The sequence below is a fragment of the Metopolophium dirhodum genome, chromosome 9 (genome assembly GCF_019925205.1).
Source record: "Metopolophium dirhodum isolate CAU chromosome 9, ASM1992520v1, whole genome shotgun sequence".
Classification (NCBI taxonomy): Eukaryota; Metazoa; Arthropoda; class Insecta; order Hemiptera; family Aphididae; genus Metopolophium; species Metopolophium dirhodum.
Genome location: NC_083568.1, coordinates 14307159 through 14333534, shown reverse-complemented (window position 1 = coordinate 14333534; position 26376 = coordinate 14307159). Strand labels below are relative to the sequence as shown.

General features: G+C 23.8%; 1 protein-coding gene and 1 pseudogene across 49 annotated transcripts in view; both read left to right on the top strand.

The window, feature by feature from the left end:
* Positions 1-26376, top strand: part of LOC132951710 (longitudinals lacking protein-like) — a 208869-nt gene that overhangs the window by 60016 nt on the left and 122477 nt on the right. The window contains exons 5-6 of one of the 49 annotated variants that reach the window (XM_061023607.1): positions 19161-19220; positions 19984-20394. The exons of 40 other annotated variants lie outside the window; for them this stretch is intronic. In XM_061023607.1, coding sequence (XP_060879590.1) covers positions 19161-19220; positions 19984-20201 — 278 coding nt within the window. In that variant the 3' untranslated portion in view covers positions 20202-20394. Of the gene's footprint in view, positions 1-520; positions 2692-4159; positions 4716-11956; positions 12349-13096; positions 13274-14928; positions 15103-15335; positions 18233-19160; positions 19221-19983; positions 20395-22405; positions 22816-26376 lie in introns of those variants that run through there. 8 more of the 49 variants (XM_061023601.1, XM_061023633.1, XM_061023604.1 and 5 more) reach the window with 8 other exon arrangements.
* The window catches only part of LOC132951720 (uncharacterized), a 124808-nt pseudogene that overhangs the window by 15516 nt on the left and 82916 nt on the right, over positions 1-26376 (top strand).

Genomic DNA, 26376 nt, shown 5'->3' with positions numbered 1-26376 from the left:
TTGTTGTATGATACAGGATATAACTTAGACATTTTTTTTTTTTTTAAATTTAGGTACTTTTAAAAAAATATCAATAAACTTATTAATTTAAATACAATGTTTTCTGTTTCAGATAAATTAAAAGCAAAGTACAATGGATAAATCTAAGAATATTATTTTTAGATATCATCAATCACTTTAATAACCTCTTAAAAATTAAACTAACATTTTATTCTATGTTTTGCTTTAAACATTCCTAATTTATGCATGGGAAATGGTTGGTGGCAGAGCTATATTTTATCTTGTGGTAAGTCTGAATATTCTGTGTAATTTGGGTTTATTTTTTACCATGGTTTATTGGGTACTTACTTGACATATTTATTTATTAATGTTAAATTTATAACCCTGCTTAACGTGTACAGTCCCTTGGGGCTTATTGGTGTATAATGCATTTGAGAGAAGGGTTTCTGAATAAATAAAGTATAACTAATGTAATTTTATTAGTCATTTTAATCTAATACGATAATTGTTTTTGTCATAGCTTCATCTACCAAATATAACAGGATGATGCTTGATCCATTGACCAAAGCACGTCTACAATACTGGACCAGTACTTCGGAAACATTCCATTCGACCCTAGCTACAGCACCTAGACAGTCTACATCATCTACACAACAGCCATTGACAACCAGCGCATCACCTGAGAATTCTGATGGCACTGCCACTGCTACTGAACCACGTTTCCCATGTCCCAAGTGCCCACGTAGCTATCGAAATCGAAATCACCTTTACCGCCATGTGCGATACGAATGTGACCGCATTAAACAGTATCGCTGTGGCATTTGTTTTAAAGACTTTTATAGAAGAGATAACTTGAAAACACATATCAACTATAAACATCTGAATAAGTTAAATCTTACTGCTGCCCCTCCATCCCCTGTTACTGGTGCTCCCACTAAAGAAGTTTAAAATACTAAACACTTGTATCTTGTTTTCAATACTTCCAGAGTCTAAATTTACTAGAATTATTTATGCATACACACAAACACACATATATACATGTATATATATGTATATTTTGTTAGTTGAATTTAGTTATTTTTGGTATCTTAAAAGTCGATTCAAAATATGAAGTACTAAATAAGATTATTTAATTTTTGAGCTGGCACATGGACGTTGCTCGAATTGATGTTCTCAAATAATCAGTTTATTATTTACCAGGCTTCTTGTACGTTATATATTCATTTATTTTTTTAACTTCATTGAACTTAAATTTTATGTTAGTCTATATTTTAATAATTTTACCACTAAGATCGTAAATTATTTTTTTAAATACTGTGTCGCTATTATTGTTGCGAGTTTCATTATTTTGTTTTAAAAAAAGTTTATTGAACCAAAAATACAAATTCAAAATGAAGTCTTATTTATTTTATAGTTTAGTTATGGTTGTATATAAATATTCCAGGTATAATTATTTATTAAATTTTTTCATTACTGGAATTTTATAATTTTCATATACATATATTTATACTTCTAAATATTATTATTAATTTATATATTAATTTATAATCTTGATGTGCAATACAATTTCTCACTGACTGTAGGAATATTTTATGTACAGATATTTTGTTATAAAGTATATGTTTTCAAGTCTTTAAAACAATTTACCGTTACCTAAATAAATTGATGAGTCTTACATGAAGAAATAAGTTAGTAGTTAAAATTATTACTTATATAGCATAAAACGCGATCTGAAAGTGCAATAAGTCGATTGTGATAGCTCGAGATGGCCTATATAATGTCAATCGTAGCAGGATAAAAAAAATGTATAAACATTAGGTACTATTTAATATTTGTTTACGTAAAGTTGTTAGTGTAGAAGATATTACAATTTATATGCAGTTATAAATTATTAAAAAACATATGTACCTACCAAAAAGGAAAAAAAAAATGTTTAAATATTTATCTCGTCGGGTTGGCATTTTGTTTTATTTTTGTTTTATTTTTTTTTTTTAAATTTTTGAAAGGGTTTTAATTTTTGTTGTATAGGTTCTTATTTATTTATTTATTTTATTAGTTTAATTTGCAAAGGAATTTTATCCAGCATTATTTTTTTGGTGGTGGGAGGTTAGCAAATTTTTATTTAATTAGTCGTATAAGGGTAACAATGGTGCAATTAAGTAATTTGAATATTTGAAGTACTTATTCAAAATAATAAAATAGCTACACACAATTAATTTTGATATTATTAAATTATTTTTATTTTTACTTTTAATGTGGTGGGTCTAACAAATGTTAAGTACTTAAATCTCAGATCATCAACAATTATTATTTGTTTATTTATCACATACCTATATGTAAATATATGTAACTAGACATTTTATCCGTGCATATATTTGTGTTTGTGCAATATTATAAAAATTATTGTTACGTAATTCAACATTTATCTGATTTTAAATTCAATTAATTTGGATTTTAATCTTTTGTTTTGTTTTAATTAAAATTTGTATTTTATCATGCATTAATTTGCTAAAAAAATTATATTGTAAAAGCATATAAAATAATTTTATCTAACTTTTGTGTAATACGTTATAAAACCAATATAATTAATTACTAAAGTTCATGCAGTAACTAAAATAACTGTTTATTGTAATACAATTTTGTAATCAATTTATTGAGCTTGGAACTCTAATAAACAAACTATTTATGAATTATTGTGCTATCCTACTTATACTTATCCTAATACTTGTAATATTATATATACAAACATATTATAGTAATAATAATTATTGTCTTGTTATAGATTTAGTTCAATTTTACATATAATATAATATGGTAGTTCAAATAATATGTATGTAAAAATGAAATTACTCTTGGACAAATTATGATAATTTATGAAGTATTTAATGGTATATAAAAGGCAATTAGGAATTAATGTTAAATTCAAAGGTGAAGTATTAACATTATCAATTTAATTTCTGAATATATTTTAATATTTGAGTAGGCTTGCGAAGATAAGGAAATTAAATACAAAATATAAAATACATTTATATTGTACGGAATTAAATAAATATGTATAAATTAATTAGAGTATCCATAAGTTATGCACATTTGAAAGTCAAACATGTATTGCTGATTTTTTATTTTAATAAAAAGTTATTTTGATGGTAACATAAATAAAAATGTGCACAATTTTAAGTACTTGTCTATACTTATTCCATTTAAGAATAAACCAGGCGGTAGAAACTCAGTTCATGGACAGGCTCTTATGACGATTAATAATAAATCTGCCTGAAAGAATTGAGAGGTCCCAATATTTTTCACGTGTTGAGGAAGTTTATTCATAAATGGAATAAAGTATAATTATATTCATTTTATCTTGCATTTTTATTTTATTGTAAAATACTATTTTCAAATTCTAAGTATCAATACATAATTGTTAATATAAACATTTATTATTTCCAGTAGATTTGATCAGATGGCACACTTATCTGTTATTTATATTATAGTTTGACAGATAAATACTATTTTATATACAAATATTTAAAAAATGTATTAAAATGATGGACCTTTGTGCACCCTAATTATACTTTATATATTTTGCAGGTTTTTGAGTTATGCATGAATTGCATTTAGCTAGATTATATTTGTATTAGTAGATTATGAGCTATAATAATAAATATAAATAATCATAGAGGGCGCTTCATAAACAATATGTTAAAAATTATGCATTATTATAATAATTTTCATACACCTGCATTGATATACATTCTTATTTAATATGCTTGTAATTTTGAATTAAAATATTTTAACTTTGATAAATATATAAGGCATTAAAAATATATCACTGAAGAATAAGTATAAATTTCATATATTTCTATACAATTTTGGGAATAATTTAATTCTTGTGTAGCGCCCTCAAAGTGTCATACAGTGTTTTTGTAGAATTATTGATTTTGCACTTATTTAAGGAATTAATTATTTTTTTTATTTTTAGTCTAAATATGTCTTAATAATATTATCCTAATAAAGTGCAAAATTATTGTGTGTTTTTAAGCTTACATCCATGAAGTAGTTGTCGAGTTTTTTGATTGATTGCATCGTAAGTGAATGTAAAAAAAAAATTAACCATTTACTTTGTTTTGTGTATTTAAATTTTTATATTATAATTTTATTTCAGACAACTATTGGAATTTACCCGACCCTCAACAATTGGTACGTTCAGCATGCTACCATTGTGGTAAAACATATCGTTTCAGGGCTACCCTTAATCGACATTTAAGATACGAGTGCGGTAAAGAACCAATGTTTGCTTGTCCTATGTGTCCTAAACGGTGCAGCCGTAAAAGTAATCTTCATCAACATATACGTATACGTCACAAATCTTCTGTTTCTGTTGAACCTGAATCACAGTCTGCATGAAAAAGCCAATCGTTCAATATTCTCTAGTCATCTGAACAAACATATTAGCGTGCTCAAAAATATTTTAAATATATATATAATATATACACGCTCTTATTAGTCTTCCCGAATCATTTTAACTATTGTATAATTTATATATATTTTTATAGTGTGAAAAAAATGTGTGCCAAATATTAACATTATTAATAAAATGTTCTTAGTAATAACTAATAAGAATTAGATTTGTATTTTTTTTAATAAAATTGTATTAGGAATAGATTTTTTAGATCATTTTGGTTTTATTTTAAAGTATTAATATAGGTATTTTGGCTAATTATTATGTTTTAAAAATTATTTTATTAAAATATTTGATCTATTTCAGATATTTTTATTAATATGTTGACTGGAATTAGGTTTGTTCTAACATTGCTAACATGCAACTATTTCTTTTATATTCTTAGTAAAGCAGTAAATGTAGTGTTTTTGTGATATTATTTCTTTTTTATTTATTTATTTTATGGAGCAGCTTTAAATTTATTCTAGGGGTACTCTGAAAACTTTATTTTTAAAAAAAATTAAGCAACTGTGGTTATTAAAAATAATGGAAAATTAAAATTAGATTAGAAATCTTCAGATAAACATTATAGTGATAAAACCAAACTAGACTTGATTCGGTTATTAATTTTGATGATTTATCACTTCATTCAAATTTACTATACATTTAATGATAAATCATAATATACCGTTATTTATACTCTGTTCCAAATCATTTTGGAAAAATTGCGTAGCCTCGGAATGGTAGGACTGCTGTGATTGGCTAATAGTTGGCAGCTTACTGTCGGCAGCCAACAAAACTATATATGCGTGAACCGCTACATGTTTCTGTCGTGAATTTTTCTAAACCTTTTTGAAATATAGTATAGTGTTGTGTGAACGAAGATAAATACTGCATAATAACTTAGCTTATGTATCCTATATTGAGATTCAAAAATAAAATATTTTAAATTTTGATTTAGGAAGTTCCAATTGAATTAACAATTAAGAATATTTTGTTTACTTTACAGAGTATAAAGAAAGTTTAACATAAAGTTAAAAATATTAAACGTAATATATATTTTGATATGGAATAGGTACTTGAGATAGTTCATTTTATGTACCTTATTAAATATATGAATGTATTATTTAATTCATAAGAAATTAAATATAAATGCTATTCAATGATCTATTAAAAAAAAAAAAACTAATTTGATTATGAGTGTGTGACGTATGAATGTAGATAATTATTAAACATTATTATAAATAAATATAACTTTAAATTGAAAATAAGATCCACAGACTAAGTCTTAAATTAGAATAGCCTCTGGCAGTGAGTGACTGGTTTTTGTCCATTGATTAAATTGATTTTCGTCATTGGCTTTCAACGATAGGCTACAGTCAAAAAATTCCTTTACTGTGTTAATCTTCGAAAAATACAAACTAGACGGTTGTTAAAAAAATATGTTCTCAAGAGCGCAGCACTCAGTGCGTGTTAACCACATCCATTGCTGCTACGACTATGCGCAGAAGCCCGCCGCCAAAGGTTACTCTTATATGGGACAGATTATAGTCTTCTATGTGGTATGGGTAGCATCCCATTTTAGATTAATTTCTAATAACTTAAATCTTGTTTAACCATTATTACAATATTATGTTTATTATAATATGAATCAAACATACAATATCGAGCTTTTAACATATTAAAGAATACATTTTTTTTTTAAATTTAAAAATAATTCTTTATTAAAATATACCTTGTTCATTGTATAAACATATATGTAACAATGTGATCACTAGGGTTCGGATTTGAAGGCAATATAATCAATAAAAAAAACAGTTAAAATGTAAAGAAAGGCATTTCATTTATATAAAAAAGCAATTCAAAAATTTACTACAAAATTAAATATTTTTACTAGTTGGTATTAAAAAAAAAATTACTACCATGTACTTTGATAAGCTGTCTTGATGGTTTGGGCTCAAAATATTTTTATGCATCGAAAAGGATCTTTCTACGTCCACCGAAGTTAAAAATTATTAAACGACAATAGCGGTCGCGGACTGACGAACAATCTTGAATCCACGCAGTATGAACATATTTTAATCTTTAAAGAGGTAGTGTATGGGTACTTTTAAGGCCATACCAAATACTCCATAAGACGGCAATGGATAGAGTATTCAGCGATATCGATAAATATCAAGCTCTTATCTATTTGTACTGATTATATGTAAGCTGTGTATACAATTATTAAATTAACTGAAAATTAAACACATAAGTAAAAAAGGCAAAAAAAAAAATACATCCATCTTAGAAATTAAATGAAACACATTTTTGTATAAGAATTATTTTTCTATTATGATTATCAAAAGAAAGGCATTTGCCTTCAAATCCGAACCCTAGTGATCACGCTATAAGTAGTTGTGAATGGTATCTTATTTTATTTAAGAATGTATATGTAAATAATAAGCTATCAAAAAATTGATTCATAAATTATTGATCCTCTTGTACAACAATAAATTTGATAGTTTAGCACAAAAATTATATTTATATGAAATAATATAAAACAAATAAGTATTTGTTTCTCACTTAAAATAGTAATTGATTTTTTAACAAGTTATTATTTGCATATATATTGTTAATAAAAAACAGTATAATTTTGAGTATAAATAATAATTATTAACAAAAAACAATTATTGAAATGAGGATATTGCATACATAACTATTTATTGAGTGACCATTTATTGGTTATAATTTTTGAAAGAAAATTCTTTATCAATGTTATTATAATTATATGAAGTATAATAATTAACACATAATTTTTGCGATATTGATATGTAATACAGTATTTAGTTCATATATTTATAATTTGTTCATACTAAATCTCAAAAGCCTTTGAAAAATTAATTTCTGAAAGTATCAAATTCGGTAAAAATAATAAAATAACAATTGATAGTTAACATTTTTGATGAGATAAATAAACAGTGTAAAATGTATAAAGTAGTGTTAAGTAAGAAACAAATTAAATCAATGTTGTAGTTATAATTTCAACTTAAAGGTGAGTGACACATTTTTTTAGTTTGAATTTTCAATTTTACATAGATGTTCCATCTAACATATGTAAGTTTGTCTTATGTTTTATATTTTATATTAACATTAAACAATATAAAAGTTGACGTAATTTAAAAATATATATAATATATATTTAACTGTCTTAAGGCTACTTTTTTACAATAATATGTTCTGAATTTATATTATGAGTAACCAAATTATGTTTAAATGCACAATGTTATAAAAAATATTTGGAAAACTGGATTACATTTTTTATATTTAGTTACCGGGAAAATGATCTATTTGGAATTTTGGTATTTTTACTAAATTCATTGGTAATTTATAGTATTTTGATAAAAGTTTTTTTAAATTCAAGGAATTTTGTATCTAAACATAACTTGTTTACAAATCATGGTACATGATATTTTAATTTTTAAGTAGATCATTTAATAATCATGTAATATGTAACATTATCTGCATGACAACACTGAACTACAATCAATTAATTATTATAAACATATTAAAAAAAAATATTGAACAATTTAATATATTTTTTTAGTATTGAATTTTTTTTTTCATTTGGTGTAAAGTTAATTAATTAATTAATTAGTTTATTAATTTATTTATATGTTAGATGGTTTATGCATTTGTGTTAGTATTTTATGTTTTCATTGAGATTTGCATGTTATTTTATTATTAGTAATTGTATTTTAAAGACTAATATAGCAATGTTTTATTCGTTCATCTAATATGTAGTTTATATTTTTAGGGACTTTTGTGAAACGGTTCTTAAATGCAGGTTTTGTAGTAAGTCCACCATCCAGTACGTCATCTGTTGATCAAAAGCCATCGACATTTAAGTGTGATAAATGTACAAAAAGTTATCGTTACAAACATGGTTTATGGAGACACGTTCGATATGAATGTGGAAAGGAACCACAATTTCAATGTTTATTTTGTCCAAAAATGTGTAAGATTAAGACTAATCTTACACAACATATGCGTCTTAGACATTATCAACTTATGAACACTCTGTACCAATCACAGTACTATGCTTAAAATCATATTCTTACATTTTATCAATTACATAACACGTGTTAAGATGTAAGTAAAAATGTTTTAAATATTGAAGTAAAATGTTACAAGTCATTATTTAAAAAAATTAAATTATGAATATCTTAATATTATATTTATATTTTTTTTTCAAAAACTATTTATGTTTGTTTAATTATTAAATTAGAAATTTAATATTTATCAGTTACCAATAAAGTATATGAATAAAAACCAAACTAAACAATTAAAATCTAACACCTTGAATTACAATTTTATATAATTTTGTTTGTTGATGTTGAGTAAAATTATTAAAAATCAATAATTATTTTAATTAAAATAAAAAAATTCATAATATTTAATAAAAGTTTAATCAACTAAAGTTTTGCCTAATAATAGATCTTAGATAGATTACGACATGGGAATAGTTGTGTATGGAATTATTTTGTACATTAGTTAATATACAAAACAATTTATGAAATTAAATGTTATACCATACAGAAATATTTACAGTATGACCACATTGTTAAATACTCTTAAATGATTCAGTGATTTTCAATTAAATTATCATGGTTTTCAAGTCTTAATGATGGAAAATAATTAATTAATTAAAAATCTAAATAGTTTACTATTTTAATCAACAATTAAAATTAAAAGCTAATAATTTTATACATTTAGTGAAAACAAAATGAAATATATTTACAAAATACAAATTAACAGTTACATTTATCACTAAATTAATTATAAGAAATTCAAAGATATAAGCTTATTCTTTTTAATAAATATTTCATTAAAATTCTTTAAGAATATTTGTGGCACATTTTTACATCTTAATATTTTTTTCAATTTATAATTTAAATAATATTATCTATAAATATCATGAAAATGTCATGGTTAACTGTTATTTATTTATTAAGTTTCACTATATTGATTAATTCATTGTTTGTTCTAATCATGAATTAAAATATACAACTGGATAGTGGATACCTGGTATGGTACCATATCCAGATACGGAACAGAAGGAAATAAACTGAATTGGTTAGTTGCTAAAATGTGTCACACCAACTAGCTCTAATTTAGCCTTAGTGTATAATTTCTCTACTATTTTATCAGTACTCTACCATAGAAAAATTATTAACTTATTAATAATAACATAATATAATAATAGGTACCTAAAAATATTGTAATACATGTTTCAAAATCAAAGTTGTTATAATAAATAATAATATTTAATTAATTAATCACAATTTTTAATTTTTATAATTATGGTTCCCAATAAACTAGTTAGTAGCGCTTATGTTCTTGACACACAGCAGCTGATCGTCTTAGCATTGTTCAGATACATTTTTTTTTACATGTTAACCTGCCACGTTCCGTATCTATTATATTTTAGTTTGTGGTTGTAATCAATTGTTATAAATAAACAATAGACAGTAAAATATAATTTTATCAAATAAATACAAATTTTAAACTATAAAAACAAAGTATAATAAATTATAAAATGATTATTTTTATATTTTTAATAGACAATAGTTATATAAAATATACACATGACATAACAGCTATTTTAAATACGTGTATGTATATGTTCCTTAAACTTACAAACTGTTTATAATTAGGTGTATATAAACTGATCATTAAAATATTGTTTGTAGAAGTATTATGTTTTACCAAATAAATATAGAATATATATATATATATAAATTAATGAATTGTTTTTGTTTTATTTTATTTGTTTATTCATCTAGTTTAAAATATATTTATTAATTAAATAATATTATATATCATTAATATATATTAATATTATATTATATTTGTTTTATTTTTAGGATTCCTAAAAAGTGGTTAATAATTTAAATTCAAAATAATTTGCCAAAAACTATATTTTTATAATTTTAAATTACTTCAAGATCCTTGAAAATAAGTTTATGGATAGAGATACTAGATACATCTGTGTTTACCTTTAAATACAAAATAGATTCAACATTTTTTCTAGATACTAGTTATAACATATAAGATACTATATCTAAGACACAATAAATTATGCATGAATTTAAAATTATTATTTTAGTAATTAAAATTGTTAAAATGTTAAATATAATTAAGAATTTTTTTTAATCTTTTCTACGATTAATTGTGTAATTCTGTCAGCTATGGAAATAATATAAGGCAAATTAAAAAACTTATTTGAATAAATTATTTATAATTTTTGTTTAATTTTGTTAAGAATATATTTTCATTTGTATCTAGTATCTTAATTAATAAAAAAAAAAGACGATATACTGTATTCAACTTAGCGGGTGGGTGGTGGACAAAAACACATCGTGTCCGTGCATGATTTTCTCACTACCAGCTATCGGTACCACTACCACCATTCTTCTGTTTATCCTAATCACTGCTACCACAGTATAGATTTCCGACCAATTAATCAAGGGGTCCGGCTACATACAGAAATTTTCGGGTATGCACAAACCAGTCTACTGAAGTTGAATAGATTATAGAATTATTGAGTGTATATAATGGTCTTATACTCCCCGTCACACAGTGGTTAGTAATGAGTGTATATAATATACTGTTCATCCCTCTTTATATACCATTACAAAATGGTATACAAAATATACAAAATATTATTATGACGCATTTGTTTTATTATTTTGAGTTTTCAATCTTTCAAGTTGAACTTAACTAGTTTCAACTAAATCAATCTAGTGATGAGGATTGAATGTTAAATGAATATATTATAATATATATTCTTTTATTATTATATCAATGAGGTTATTTTTAATTTTTCATATATGTTATCAGTTAATTCATGTATTGCAGCGGTTCTTAAACTGTGGTCCGTGGCTCCCCAGGGATCAGTGCCACTTATCTTGGGAGTCCCCCACGGCTCTAAATAAAAATAAAATATTACGTTTTTATGAAATTGTCTACGTAATACAAATAATTATAAATGTGTATATTTTTAGGTACCTACTTATAAAATAATATATAATAAATAATATAAAATAAGTATTAAAATATTGGTTATGATAACATGAGATATTTTGTAATAAAAGGTAGGTATTTAGAATAAAATTGGTTAGGGGTCTTCGATTTCTAAAAATCTTCCATCAGGGGTTCGTGTTTACTAAAAGTTTAAGAACCGCTGATCTATAGTATTAGACCCGTTGCATTATTATGAAGGATACACTATAATAATGGTTTACCAAAAATATAATATAGGTTCTATAAAACTATTGTAATAACATTTTTATCTGAATACTTTTGAATACTTTAGATTTAGCTTTAAACAAGACACTAAGGTATAATTAATTTTTTTGTATTGTAATTAGTTTAATTATTGAAAACATTTGCTTTCTTTGTTGAAAAACACCTTACTACCATTTTTCAGGTTCATATATTATACTAATAAGTTGTTACTTAACAAATTTACTTTTTTAGGTAATTTTTCCAAAACAAAGAGTCATACGTGTATTAATTGTGGCAAAGCTTATGTATATTCTCATGATCTAAAACGACATCAACGCATTGAATGTGGCAATAAAGAGCCATTGTTTCAATGTCCTATGTGTCCAAAGAAATGTCGCTACAAATTTGCATTGCAATCACACATCGCCAATAGACATCGTCTGATTTTACCTTAGAAATCTGTAATTAAATTAAATTTATCTAACTCATTTTAAATAACTAATCAATTCAAATTTTTATGTTAAACCACTATTTTGCTTGTGTGCATTTGATGTATGATTTTGTAATACATAGATTAAAAATAAATCTTAAATATATTCTTTTTCGATTAATAAATGATATATTTCAGTAATTTCTTTATATAATTTTTTAGGAGTATAATATTGTTGTTACTAATTATCATTTAAAAATGTTAAATAAAATGTTTTGTTTAATATGTATTTAAAAATTTAAAGATGTATACAGGATATGTTGAAAATAATTATTAAGATCTTTATAAATAATGTTGTGTTATTATGCCTTAAGAGGATGTTAGCACACTATTTATTTTTTCTCTGATCTATACGCTACATAGAAATATGTCTAATTTTTCTTATTAACGCAAGATTGTTATTTTGGTTTTTGGTTTTTGTATTATCTTCAATTAAAATTGCAAAAATTATAGTGAATAATATTTTGGAGAGTTTGACAAATCGGTTCTTTTATCTAATATTTAACTTAACCACTCAACTTAGTAAATACATTTTTTTTTTAGAAATTTTAATGGATACTATGGATATTTTATTTAGAGATAATATTTAGTTAAAATAAACTGTCCAACCTTGATAAATATTATTTTCTATAATTTTTGTAATAGGTAAATTTACTCTAAGATTACTCAAAAGCCAAAATTATAATTTTTTTAAAATCAATTTTGTTTATGTTCTGTATGGGACAAAAAGAAAAACAAATTGTGTGCCGACATCTATTAATGGCAGTGTGTAGCTACTTGCATTTTATTAAAGGTTTTTTCTTTTTACTGTTATTATAGCATTGAATATAATTAATTTGTTGACCAAATTTTAAATTACCAAAAAAACCTAAACATGCCTATGATTTTGTTATTTTTCGCAGGTTTTTGAAATTTTATTTAAAGTTTATATTGACAGAAAAACTGCAGAAAAATCTGTAAATTTTAAAATGGAGACATGTACAGTGAGATACTATCGGGTGATTTATTTAATGTAAGACAGTAATATTATTTAATAAGCTAATAATGTTATAGAAAATATATTTTTACATCTTTTTAAACTGTTTTTTTTTAATGTCAACATGTATTTTAAATGCTCTATTCAAAAACGGTTTTTTTTTTTGTAGAATTTTGATGCACCATCAATATTGAATTTTGGACTAAGGTTATGAGTTATAGGTATACAAAGTTTTGATGTGCAGAGTGGAGTAGTACAGAAGTACCCCACAAAATTTTGGTCCACTTTTTTACTTTTCTAAACTATAAAACTTAAAAAACTAGTAATGATAAAAAAATATTAAAAATATAATTTTTTTCCAAAAATGTTTTTTATAACTAGTTTTTTGTACCTACTTAAAAATATTTAAAAAAAATATTTTCAAAACGTTTATGTTTTGTGAAATAATGAGAATTATGTTAAATGGATCATCCCGCACTTATGTATTCATAAATACAATATTTTTTTTTATGTATTTGAATTTTGGATGTGTCTAAAAATAGAGAATGCTTATAAAATTTGGTTGATATTAAATTATGCTTCAAATTTGTATAAAAATTAGTTTTCATTTTTCTAGTTATATGCAATTTTATTGTGTTACAGTTGCTCCATTAACAATCAATAATAAATTATTTGAATGTAAAAAATGTGGACGTATGTATATGACAAAAAGTAGTTTAAAAAGGCATGTTGAAGTTATTTGTGGTAAGCCACCTCAATTCAAGTGTGATCGTTACAACCAGAGAACATTTAAACGGAAGGGAAATTATAAGCTACATTTATTGCGTGTTCATAATATCATAAAGTTGAAGAACTTATAAAAATTTTATTTATTTTTACAGTAAAACAATTGTGAAGTAATAATTGTTTATATTGCAGATAGTGTATTTAATTGTAATTTCTTTAGTTATTTATGAAATACAAATTATTTATTTGGTATGAGTGTATTATTATTTTGTTAAACAATTTTATAAACTATTATAATATGAAATAAATATGTTATAAATAGCCTATTATATTAAAATAAAGAAACTTTTCAGAAACTGATAATAGTATGATAATTTATTATTAGGAATATTAGTTTCAAATAAGACATTGATTTTGATTAATATTATTTACAGTAATTGTGATTTGTTGTTGCATATAGCATGAAAGCAATTGATAAAAATCCATGTTTTTCTTAGTCTTGCATACATATACCTTGTACCGTTGATTCTGTTTGATATAATTGAGATATTTGAAATATTTTTAATATTTGGGTGAATATTATAAGACTCAAAAAAGATGAATATATTATCTGTGTTCTCTAATTGGTTGATTTATTTCTTTTAATTTTGAAGCAAGATCAAATGTATTATATCAAATAATTCAGCGTTATATACACATAAAATTCAAATATCCAAACACCAATGTGAGAAAACAGATAATGTTCTTATGTTAAGTTATAATAGATAAATTTACTATCATAGTAATAATTATAAAACTGTATAGATGGACATTAATTACTATGTAACCCAAGATAACAAATTTAGGTAACACTTGTTATCTTAATTCCAAATTGTTTATGTACCTATAAATTATATTATTTCAAGCATTATTTGTTATGTTAATCATTTAAAATATGCTTAAAAACATTTTAAATATTGACTCGGGCTTGTTGCTATTATTTGAAATACATTTTTATATATACTCATTTGGGTCAATAATATTATGTTTTAGTTTTGCTGTGTTCAAGAAAATATGTATGTCCTACTCCAAATTGTAACAGATCTTATTCAAACAAGTCAAGTGTTAAGCAGCATCTTCGGTTTGAGTGCCAAAAGAAACCACAATTCTACTGTGTCGTGTGTTTAAAACCATTTTTTCGGAAAACTAGTCTTAAGTCTCATATGGGTATAATACACAAACTTTTAGATGTATGAAACATAAGTAATGTTACTATTTTGTCCAGATCATAAGATGTACAATAATAAATCATGTGCTGAAAAAGTTGTCTCACCTATTATAAATAATATTCATTGTGTAGTAGAGCAAAACCAATAGTAGTTATTATTTCGAGTTGTGTTATTTGATTCCATCATATTATCAAAAAACTTACTTTGGTAACAGTGTTTGTTTTATTTCAGAAAGGAGACATCAATGTTTAACATGTGGCCGTATGTATACGTATCACAGAGGGCTAGTGAGGCATATGACATATGAATGTGGTGTTGATTCCAAATTCCAGTGTGCCATGTGTGGACGGCCATTTAAACGAAAAGAAAATATGAAATCTCACATGATAAATATTCATAAGTTATCTTGTTAAAATGTTTTGATCTCAAAAAAATATTATTTATGGCTTTTTAGGGCATGTTTTGGTGTTTTATTATTTTATATCCATGGTTATATAAAATATTATACAGTGTTTCCTAATATTTTTTTCACAAAGAATATTGTGACCCAAAATAAGATCTTTTATATCTTACTAATAAGTAATAACAAATCTGGAATCTACAAAAATAAAATGATAAATACTATAGTACCTATTATTATTACGGTATAGTATGTATAATAATATGTAATCTGGTCAATTTACCATCAGTAAATTTACCTCTATACAATTGATCTTCAATAAATAAGAAATATTACATTTTGTTTAAAATTGTTCCCAACATTATTAAACAGTTAATAAACATTGTAGAAATATATAATAAAAAAGTATGATAAAAATATAAATTTTTTTTATAGGGTCCTGGAAATAATGCGTAAATTGTACTGTACTGTATTGATTTATTCTGTGAATAAATAAATAAATATTGTTTTTTTTTTTTAATTAGGTATAAACTATAAACATTTTATTCACCATATTTTGGGCACTCATTTAAGTGTTCCTATCATTTAAACTTAAACTTAAAAAAAAAAATAATCCAAGTCTTCAAAATATTTATATTGAAATCCTATATTGTGTACATATCTGTCTTATAATAAATCAAAAACAATTCTAATTTTATTCAATTTGCAGGTAAAAATATGTTTAATTTGGTACTAATTATTGGTGATAAACTGACGGCCGATATATATGAATCATTCATAATTTATAATTGAATACTGATAAGGTATTTCTTAATACTTTCTTAGATATCAAAAGGGAAGAAAAATTAGTTAACTTTCCAATTATTGAATTCATACTATATTCATATAGAATTTATATATTATGTGTTATTTTTGTATTGTGTTAGTAAAAAATGGTATATTATTAATAATGGGATTTTAGTGAGAACTTATTAACTAATTCAGAATTATAAAAAGTCAAAAAACTATGTATATAAATATAATTAGAAAATAATAATCAAAATTATTGTATATTATAAACTATAATCAGAAAAACTATCAATATTTATTTTTGAAGATTTCTAAATAAATACATTTTTGCAGATCAATAAAAAATAATTACATGACTAAGTTAACACGTAAACTGGAACAAGTTCTTAAAAAGCTTAAAAAATGTATGATATTATAATATTACAATTTTCAATTTAAATATCATAATTTAATTATGAATATTTTTAATATATAATAATTTACAGTAGTAAAAATTAGGAAGTGTTGGATTCATTTTAGCACAACAATAAAATTATTTTCGGGAAATGAAAAAAATGATGTCCAAATATTGCACCTGATTTTAAAACATACAGCTTTAATATATCTTAAAACTTCAATAATCTTAATGCTAATATACCGAAACATAATCAAAATACAATGGTGCTAATACTAAACTCCATTTACTGACTGATTGTGTAGAATGTGAATGGAGAAGGTGATGTGAAAAATAAATAAATATTTTATTTGGTATCTGTAAACAATTTAAAGTATCAAGCTACCGATATGTTTTGTTTTTAAAAATATTATGTTATTTATGTAACCAACTAAAATAAGAAACCATGAGCTTTTAACATACTGTTTCCTCAAATATTAAGACCACAAATCTATTAATTATTGACAATATACTGTTATCCAAACAAATATTATTAGATCTATAATAAAAATTTAGTAAAAAATTACTAAATAAAATAGTGACATTTTGTTTAAATATATATAATTCAGCAAATATATAAAGTTCATTAAAAAAAATAATTAATCTTCAAATGTTCATTGGAAAACATATTTTTGGTATACTTATTAAATTTTGTTCCTTTACCTCAAGTTGTATAAAAGGGAGATCAAAATGTTTTTATTAACTTGTAATACACTGTTTTTAATTTGAAAGAAATTGTAATTATCATTTCAATTATATGTCAAAATTCCATCTAAACTTCACAGTGTTTTATTAGGTACTACACATTTAAATAATATTACTATTATTTATTTATTTTTTTTTATTATTTATTATTCGTGTTTAATAATAATTATTCCTATGTTATACCTAACCTTGTTAATTTTAAAATTCTATTACTTTTAATTTATTTATATTTATCAAGCAAAGTAAACGTAATATAAAAATAACAATGTTTCTGAATATTAAATGATTATTTTTTCGTTCATGAAGACAACCATTTATCTAATTTTACAAATTAAAGTTTATTTATACTATATTATCATTAATACTTTACAGTTGGCGAAAAAAAAGCCCACGGAACAAAAGCCCAGAAATATAAATGTGAACACATGTGTACTCTACTCCTAATTAGTAATTACCATGTACCTATGACAAAATATTATAATATATTATAATGAAAATAATAATTAATTGTTAATTGTATAAAATATAGATTGTAAATAAAATAAAAATATAAATATGAACACAGTATTATGTATACCTCATGATATATTGTGTTTTAAGTTATAAGTAAAAAAACATAAGTCTTAGGTATATACATACTAAAATATTATCTGTTATCTAAATATATTATAATACCACCTGTTTTGTATTAACTTATTATATTATTATTTACATAGTTGTGTAATTTTTGTATACATTTTTGTATGTATATACGTAAGACTTACGTTTTTTGACTTATAACTTATAGTAGTATATATCTAAGACTGTTTTTTTTACTTATAACTTATAAGGTATAACACAATATATCATGATGTATACATAATATTGTGTTCATATTTATATTTATGGGCTTATTTTCCGTGGACTTTTTTTCTGTGGGCTTTTTTTTCCGCTATTTATATTTTACAGTTTTAAATTAATGATAGTAGTGCTAACATTTTGTATTTAAAAATTAATAAAATATAGATTAGAAATACATTAATTAGACAATATAATATTAAACTGAATAAATGTCAAATTAAATGCTGATGACTAATTTTAACGAGATAGTATTATATACTAAGAATATAGCATTGGTATATTAAACGGTAAATTAAAAATAATTTAATTTGAAAATTATTTGTTATTATAATAAAAAAAACCTTATGGTCTCTCTTTGTCTTAATCGGTGCAGGATAGTTATATTATATTATTATAAATTTGAAAACATCAGCACATTCTGAAAACACTTTTGAATGAAATTAATTTATACAAGTTCACTTTTATTTTCTCATGGTAAGAAAGTATTTTCAACTTATATCCAAAAATTAACTCTTAAGTTAAATGTTAGTTCAATTTCCATTCAATACGTCATAATTTATAAAACAAATTGAACTATTATAATTAGGTACACAAATGTGTGATTAGAATAGTTTGATCATAAACATTTTATTTGATATCGATATTGTTATTTAATTGTGGTGATGATTTAAAAAAAATAATTTTTATCACGATTGTACATCAATTTTTTTTACCACTTGTATATTTTTATTTTTATTAATTTTTTTGGTGGCGGAACAGGTACAAGTTTACTTTACCTACATATATATATTTATATATACATATATATTTAATTTAAATGAGTAAATGCCTGTATTTTTATTATTATTATGTTACAGTCTTATCTATTAATTTAATTAATATTTTTCAGAGGCCAAATTTGCTGTGATGAGTCATGATGGGTTTTTTAAATGCCCTCGAGATAATTGTGGTAAGAGATATAAATACAAACCAGGATTGTACAGACACTTAAGATACGAGTGTCAGAAAACTAGACAATTTTTTTGTTACATATGTTTGAAGAGATTTTATCAAAAGGTCCATTTACAGTCACATATGGTTGCGAGACATCTCAGCTCAGATTTTAGTATTACACTGTAATCACTATAAAAACATAATTTTATGATTGTTAAAAAGCTTATACCAAAATTATTATATTATTTGTTGATCATTTCTAATTTATTATTGGGATGTTTTTGGGTTATTGTATTGGTTATATAATTGAAATATTTTTTAAATTTTTAAATTTATTCTTATGCTTGTTTTTTTACTTTTGCAAAGTTTAATTATAATGTTATTTTAATAGTATAAAATGTTCATGTAATTTATAGAATAAGACGCACAATATAATACAATTTATACTTATTCATTTATCCATACTTATTTATAATTTACATTGCTAACTTAGGGTATTTTTGATTTCTATACTCTTATTTTTAGTTTTGTAATTTTTTACGTCATTCATTTTTTGTGTACCTTCATATATCTAATACTTTTACATCAATGACTACATTTGAATTAATTTCAGTTTAATTTACTGTAGTAGTTACATAAGAAACACTGTACGTAATATTGGTTGAATTATACCGCGTGTATTTATTTATTAGAATTGTCATGTTTTGGATGTAGATAGTTAATGAACAACATTTAGAGTTCTTGGTGTTTTGTTTGTGACTTGTAGTTTTTGTTCACAGCTATTTGTCTTCATAATCCATATTTTTGTACAATTTGCGGCAAGCGGTATAAACATATGGCAAGCTTACGATCACATGTAAAATTTGAGTGTGGAAAAGAACCTCAATTCTCTTGTGCCATGTGTTCAAGAAAATTTTCAATCAAGAGTAATTGCAGGCGACATGAAGTGCTTGTTCATAACTATAGTCTTTCTTTAAATTCGACTGATTATAAGTAATTAAAAAAATAAAAATCATTTGATACAAAACAGTATAAATAACAATTTATTTTAAATTAAATCATTTTTTCTTCAATTTATATTTTTAATTAAAAATATAATACGTGTATCTAATAATATAACAATGCAATGTTAACATTCAAATATGTTAAGAAATATTTTATTAGATGTTAGGAAGATTATATAGAGGACATTTAACTATCTATTTGTTTTGTGGTTGATCTAAATAGTTTGTCAATTAAATGTTATTTAATGATTTGAGGAGACAGTTAAAATTGTTTATTATTTTTAATAATTCAAAGTAAATTTTTTTGGTATTCTGAAAAATATATTTTTGGTGATCATATTTTTCTGTATAGAATTTATTTAAATTTGAAATACAATTTATTTATATTAATTTTATTTTAAATATTTTGTAAGTTACATTGATTCACAGTGGTTATTTGTATTGAATTTACTCACTAATAATGTTTATTTAAAATGTTGACAATAAATGTTATTAAATTAAAATAAATAAAATATGTTATTATGATTTTTTTAACCATATCACACATGAATGACGGTTAGGAAAAATTATTAATATTGAAAAAAGGAAAACATTATATATCTGGAGGACGGAGTGGCCGAGCGGACTACGGCGTCAGTTCCGACGTGTACCCTTGCCAGTTTGAATCTCGACCCCGGGCGGCTCCTCTCTCTAGGCAGGCAACTGCTTAGAGAGTGAGGCTGCCATCCCCCGACTGGGCATGGTAGAAACCTACGGGTGCCCAATTTGAAATTCTGCCAAACCTTTTTTTTTTTTTTTTGAGTTAATTGAGGGACGGAAGAGGAACCACCTTAGCATTACTTCTCCTACGGCCCCCAATTCTGCTAAACCTAAAAATACACGTGTTTCAACCAACTGTTCCAACCGTTCCTCCCCCCTACAAAACAAGTAAAAAAACAGCTAATGGCCATAGTTGCCGAGCTTAAGCTCAATAAAAAAAAAAATAATGATATACCTTGTTATCTAAATATACTTTTCGAAGTGAAGAAAAATGTTATTATGGTAAAGGCAAAATATATGGTAAATAATAAACTAGTAGGCAATACATTGTTTTTTGTATATTATATTGAAAATGTTGTCATAGACAAATTTTATATGTGGTACCAGTGTACTAATGTTCTGTTTTATAAAGTGTAGGGCAAAAAGTAGTTCTAGATCTGTAGCGATAACATCTTAATTTTAAATCCAGTGTAATGTGTATAACAAATTGTAAACATAAGTATATAGATAAGATAAGTATCTTATAAAACTAGGAGCCCTATGAATATCTATCTATTTTTATCCTCTCATTTCTGAAACAAAAATAATTAAGTAGCTACATTTTAAAAGCGATTATAGTTAAAAAATTATACTATACACCCATTAATGTAATTTGACTAATGTCTGTAATTCTGTAAAATAATATACTTGTTTATATAAATAAATTACAGGGTAGGGTATTTTCAAATTGTATTTATAGTTGGTCTTTATTTTATTTTTCAAGATCGTATGACAGTTGAAAAAATGTAAAATATTACAACTATACATTTTTATATTCTTATGTACTTAAAATTCAAATATCTACATGTATATGTATATGTATATGTATATGTATATGTATATGGTAGGTACATAGATTTTATTATTTTGTAAAATTATAGAATGTATACTTTTATATTAATTTTATACAATTATAAACATTTTTTAAAGGTGAAATAATAATATTAGTGTAATGTTAGATTATAAAAGAGTGAATGGTTATATAAATATGAGAATGATAGAATTAAATAGACTTTTTTTGATTTAATTAATAATCCACATACCATAAAATAATATTATTTTTTAATCTTAGAAAATTATTTATAAAATGGTCTTGTTTTAATGCTGTTAATTTTTTATACATACTTTGAATCTCAGAAGATTTATCTTCTACCTATATGAATTTGATTAAGTTATACAAAGACACATTCAATTTAGGGTTTGTTTCATTCATTCAGGCTCTTTGACCGTTAGCTTCAACAGTGCTGTGCTTGTAACTAACATCAATAACAAACCAATTTGTCCTGCAGTTTAACAAAATATATATTGTTTTTTAATAGTAACAGGTGCTTGAGTACCATGTAATTTTTTTTCTGATTGCTCATGTCACAGGTGTCCCTTTTTGTTATCGTGTTCTCAGGTAGTCTCCGATGGCGAATGGTTAACAAACAGTTGAAAGAAACAGGCTCTGATGGGCGGATCACCTGTCCAAAAAATTGTGGTAGTCACTATAAAAGTAAAAGTGGTTTGTACAATCATCTCAAATATGAGTGTGGCATCGATCCGCAGTTCAAGTGCAATTATTGTGGAAAAAGCTTTGCTCGTCATAGTAATATGCGAAGACACATGCTTGTTCACCTGCCAGGTTCTGTGAAAAAGGAGGCTGAAGATGATAATTGCAATCCTTTATGGTTTTACAACACTGACACTCAATAATCCTAATTCAGACGTATTACTTTAAATTGTGTAATAATAGACAGGATTTACAAGTTCTGAAACATGCATTTAGGCACCAACAATTATATTTTTCAATACAAATGTGGCATTTTTATTTTTTGAGAAAACTCAAATTATTAACTAGTTTAATCATTATTGATTACATAACAAATTAAAATTAAATGGACTTAAACAAAGTATTCAGTCAACAATAAAATTATCAAAATTATTAAATATGCTCTGCATTAATATATAAATATTGAAAGGTGAAAAAATTTGTGTTTTTATTAATTATGTTGAAAAAAATAGCAGAAAAATATGCAATTACAAAATATTAAAAGCATTAAAAATTGTTTTTAAATTAAATAGAAATGCACAAACAATAATTTTTTTTATTCATTATATATTATTTTTGACTTAAATTAAAATATATAAAGTTTATTGTCAAGGTTTTTCAAAACAATTTCACTAATTTATTTTCCATTTAGAATTTAAATTGTTAATTATTTACTTTTGATGTCTTTTAGTATATTACATTTTAGAACCATTTATATACTTTTTATTATTTTATCAAAAAAATACATGAACATTATACAAGAATTAATATTGAATTTATTCAAATTTTAAATTTTTCTGTTAGAGATTTTTTTGTATAACTTTTTCATGATTATGTTTTCAGTTTACATGTTTAACTATTTTATTTTTCATTTATTTGTGCAATGTCGTACTTCAATGTTATGGCATAGTTTTTTTATTGTTACTATTTTGAGTCATTATAAAAATTAGAATATAAAAAAAATTGTATTATTGTTATTGTTATTGTTTTTACTATAGATATTATTGTTATTGTTAATATCCGGTTGAAATATTTTATTTATTTGTTAAATGTATGTTATATTATTTTTTTCACCTAACTGATTGTTATCTTAATTATATCAATGATTATAATATATAAATGTAATTCATTGTTCATTTTTATTTTTAATTGTTGAAACTAATGTTATATAAAGTAACTTAATAATAATTATGTTCTATTATAACATTTTCAAATATTTTTTAATAACAATTTTAGGTAATTTCTCATGAACATTTATGAAAGTATTTTTATTCTATGAATATTACCTAAACATTTTTTCATATTAATAATTAATTATTCAAATTTTATAAATATGAATGATATTTAAGAAGTAGGAATAGTAATAGCTTTTAAATTATTGAAATGAAACTTCTTTACAGAGGGTATGAGAAAAAAAACCCTCATGGTTTGGCATCACGGTTGGCCATCATGACATTTTAATATGAGTTCGACAGTCAGGGAAACCAGTTTTTTTGCATTTTTTTTTTAAATTTAAACAGACCATAGAAACGTGTGTTGTGACAGCTGGCCATGATTCCAACCTGACGGGGTTTTTTTTTGTACCCTCTGTAAAGAATTTTTATTTCATCAGAGCAACACCCACTTTTTTTGTTTTTTGAAACTTGATATTTATAGATAGTTCAATATTTTAAATTAAATTCATGTTGATAATTAAATTCATAGCACTATGAATGTTGAATGGAAAGTAATAACCTAACTAATACATTTTTTTTGGAAAATAATGCAATATAAATGTAAATAACAAAATAAAAAATTATATTCTGAGAGTAATGAGATATTAAGTCACCTCGTTAGGTTAGCTATAAGTAATTCCCAACTAATATAAACATTTTGGGGAGCTTCTTCTTCTTATTGAGTTGTATTTAAGCTTATATTCCCTTCTTAATTTTTGAGGAAAATTTGATGAGGCTAAGAGCCACCATCTTTGTTATTGCATACATAAATCAGAAGCATAAGTGGCCACATTAGATGTAAAGTTGGTGAATATTAATAATTTATGTTGAACAAAATCAAATTACTGGTAAAATTTCTTTATGGGTTTTGTGTGTTGACCAACAAAAACATAAACTAAAACTTAGATAGTGCTTAGGAGAAGTTTGATGCAAGTCTTCAGATACCAAATTAGGTTGATAATCCTAACTCAATGATGATAAAGATGTAGAACATGAGCTAATAATAAATGTACGTAAAAAAACTATAATATAAAGGGTAGGCCAGTGTGTTTTCTTTTTTGTGTGTTATTGAAACTGTGCAAATTGATTGATTTCCTCAAAGGAAGAGTTTAAATTGGATAATGATCGATGATTGTCAAGGGGCCTTATTTTGCATGTAATTGGTGATGTGTCTGGTAGTAAAATAGGAAATTGAATAGCTTGAAGAATAAAGAGAAACTTTTAACTTTATAATAAGGTTGGATAATCAATTTGGTTTAACCACTGATCATAGGTTAGGTTAGGTTAGGTTAGGTTAGGTTAACAATAACATTAACAGAAATTCATATTAAAAATTAAGTACTCAAACAAAATGAGAATAATTGTGAGGCGTGTAAGCCATAAGGTACTTCAAATCTCAGAAATGTGTATATAACATGTTTAATCAGACACGGATTGATTGTTTTAGTTTTATATTATTCTAAATTTGAAAGTAGCAAAAAATGAATCCATTCGAATTGCATATGTTAACATTTTTTGAGGTTTTCATTTGGTTTTATAAATAATATTTTTTATATGTTAATCTGTAATCGAGGTATACAATAAAATATAAATTGAAACATTGGCATAATAATTTTTAACCTGTTAAAATAATTTAATATTGTTATTCTCATATAGTAATAAAAAAATTAAATATTTTAGTTATTTTACTGTAGTATTTAAATTTTACACTTTTTTGGTATAACAATGATGTAGTTAAAATTATGTTTTTGTTTTAATATAATATTGTATTATTAATTTATATTTTGAGGTAAAAAACTATGTAATGTTTTCTATGATAATTTAGTTAATTGATTGTAAATCCTTTAAATTATATTATATTTTTCAGGTGCTTTGTGTTTTTCATGTACAAAAAGTAACTGTAACAAAGTGTACAAATCAAGAAATGCACTGTACACTCATCAGAAATACGAATGTGGGGTAAAACCAATGTTTAGGTGCACATTATGTATGAAATCTTTCAAGCAACCAGGAAGTTATAAGTGTCATATGATATCTAAACATAAGCAACTTGTTTAGACAATATAATGTTACTACATTATATTGTAGTACATTACTGGTAACTATATTTTAACACATCATGCATTAACAATTTAACATTTTAAAAAGTTTGTATTTTTATTCTAAATTATAATATTAATTCATTCATTTTTATTTATAAATTATATAAAGCATAAGTGTAATTATTTTTCATATAGTATATACCTTTACAATATAATTACCTAATGTCTGTATATTTGTATTATTTCATAGTATTTAAAACATAATTGTAATTACAACCTCATATTAATTATGTACATAATATACTTATGTATTTTATATTTTTATCCATTTGCATATTTTAAACGATGTCAAATTGCTTTATATGATATTACTAATACATATTTATTTTAGATAGTTGTAGTATACAACAGTTAAAATATAATTTTTTTAGTTTTATAATATTATTTAACTTGATTACTTGAAATACACTATTAATTAAACATTTTTTAAATTAATTGCTTTTGCTTACTTTTGTGACAATACATGAAGAAAATAAATTCAAATCAAAGTATGAAATAATTTGGTTATTTTTCTGATTTTTAC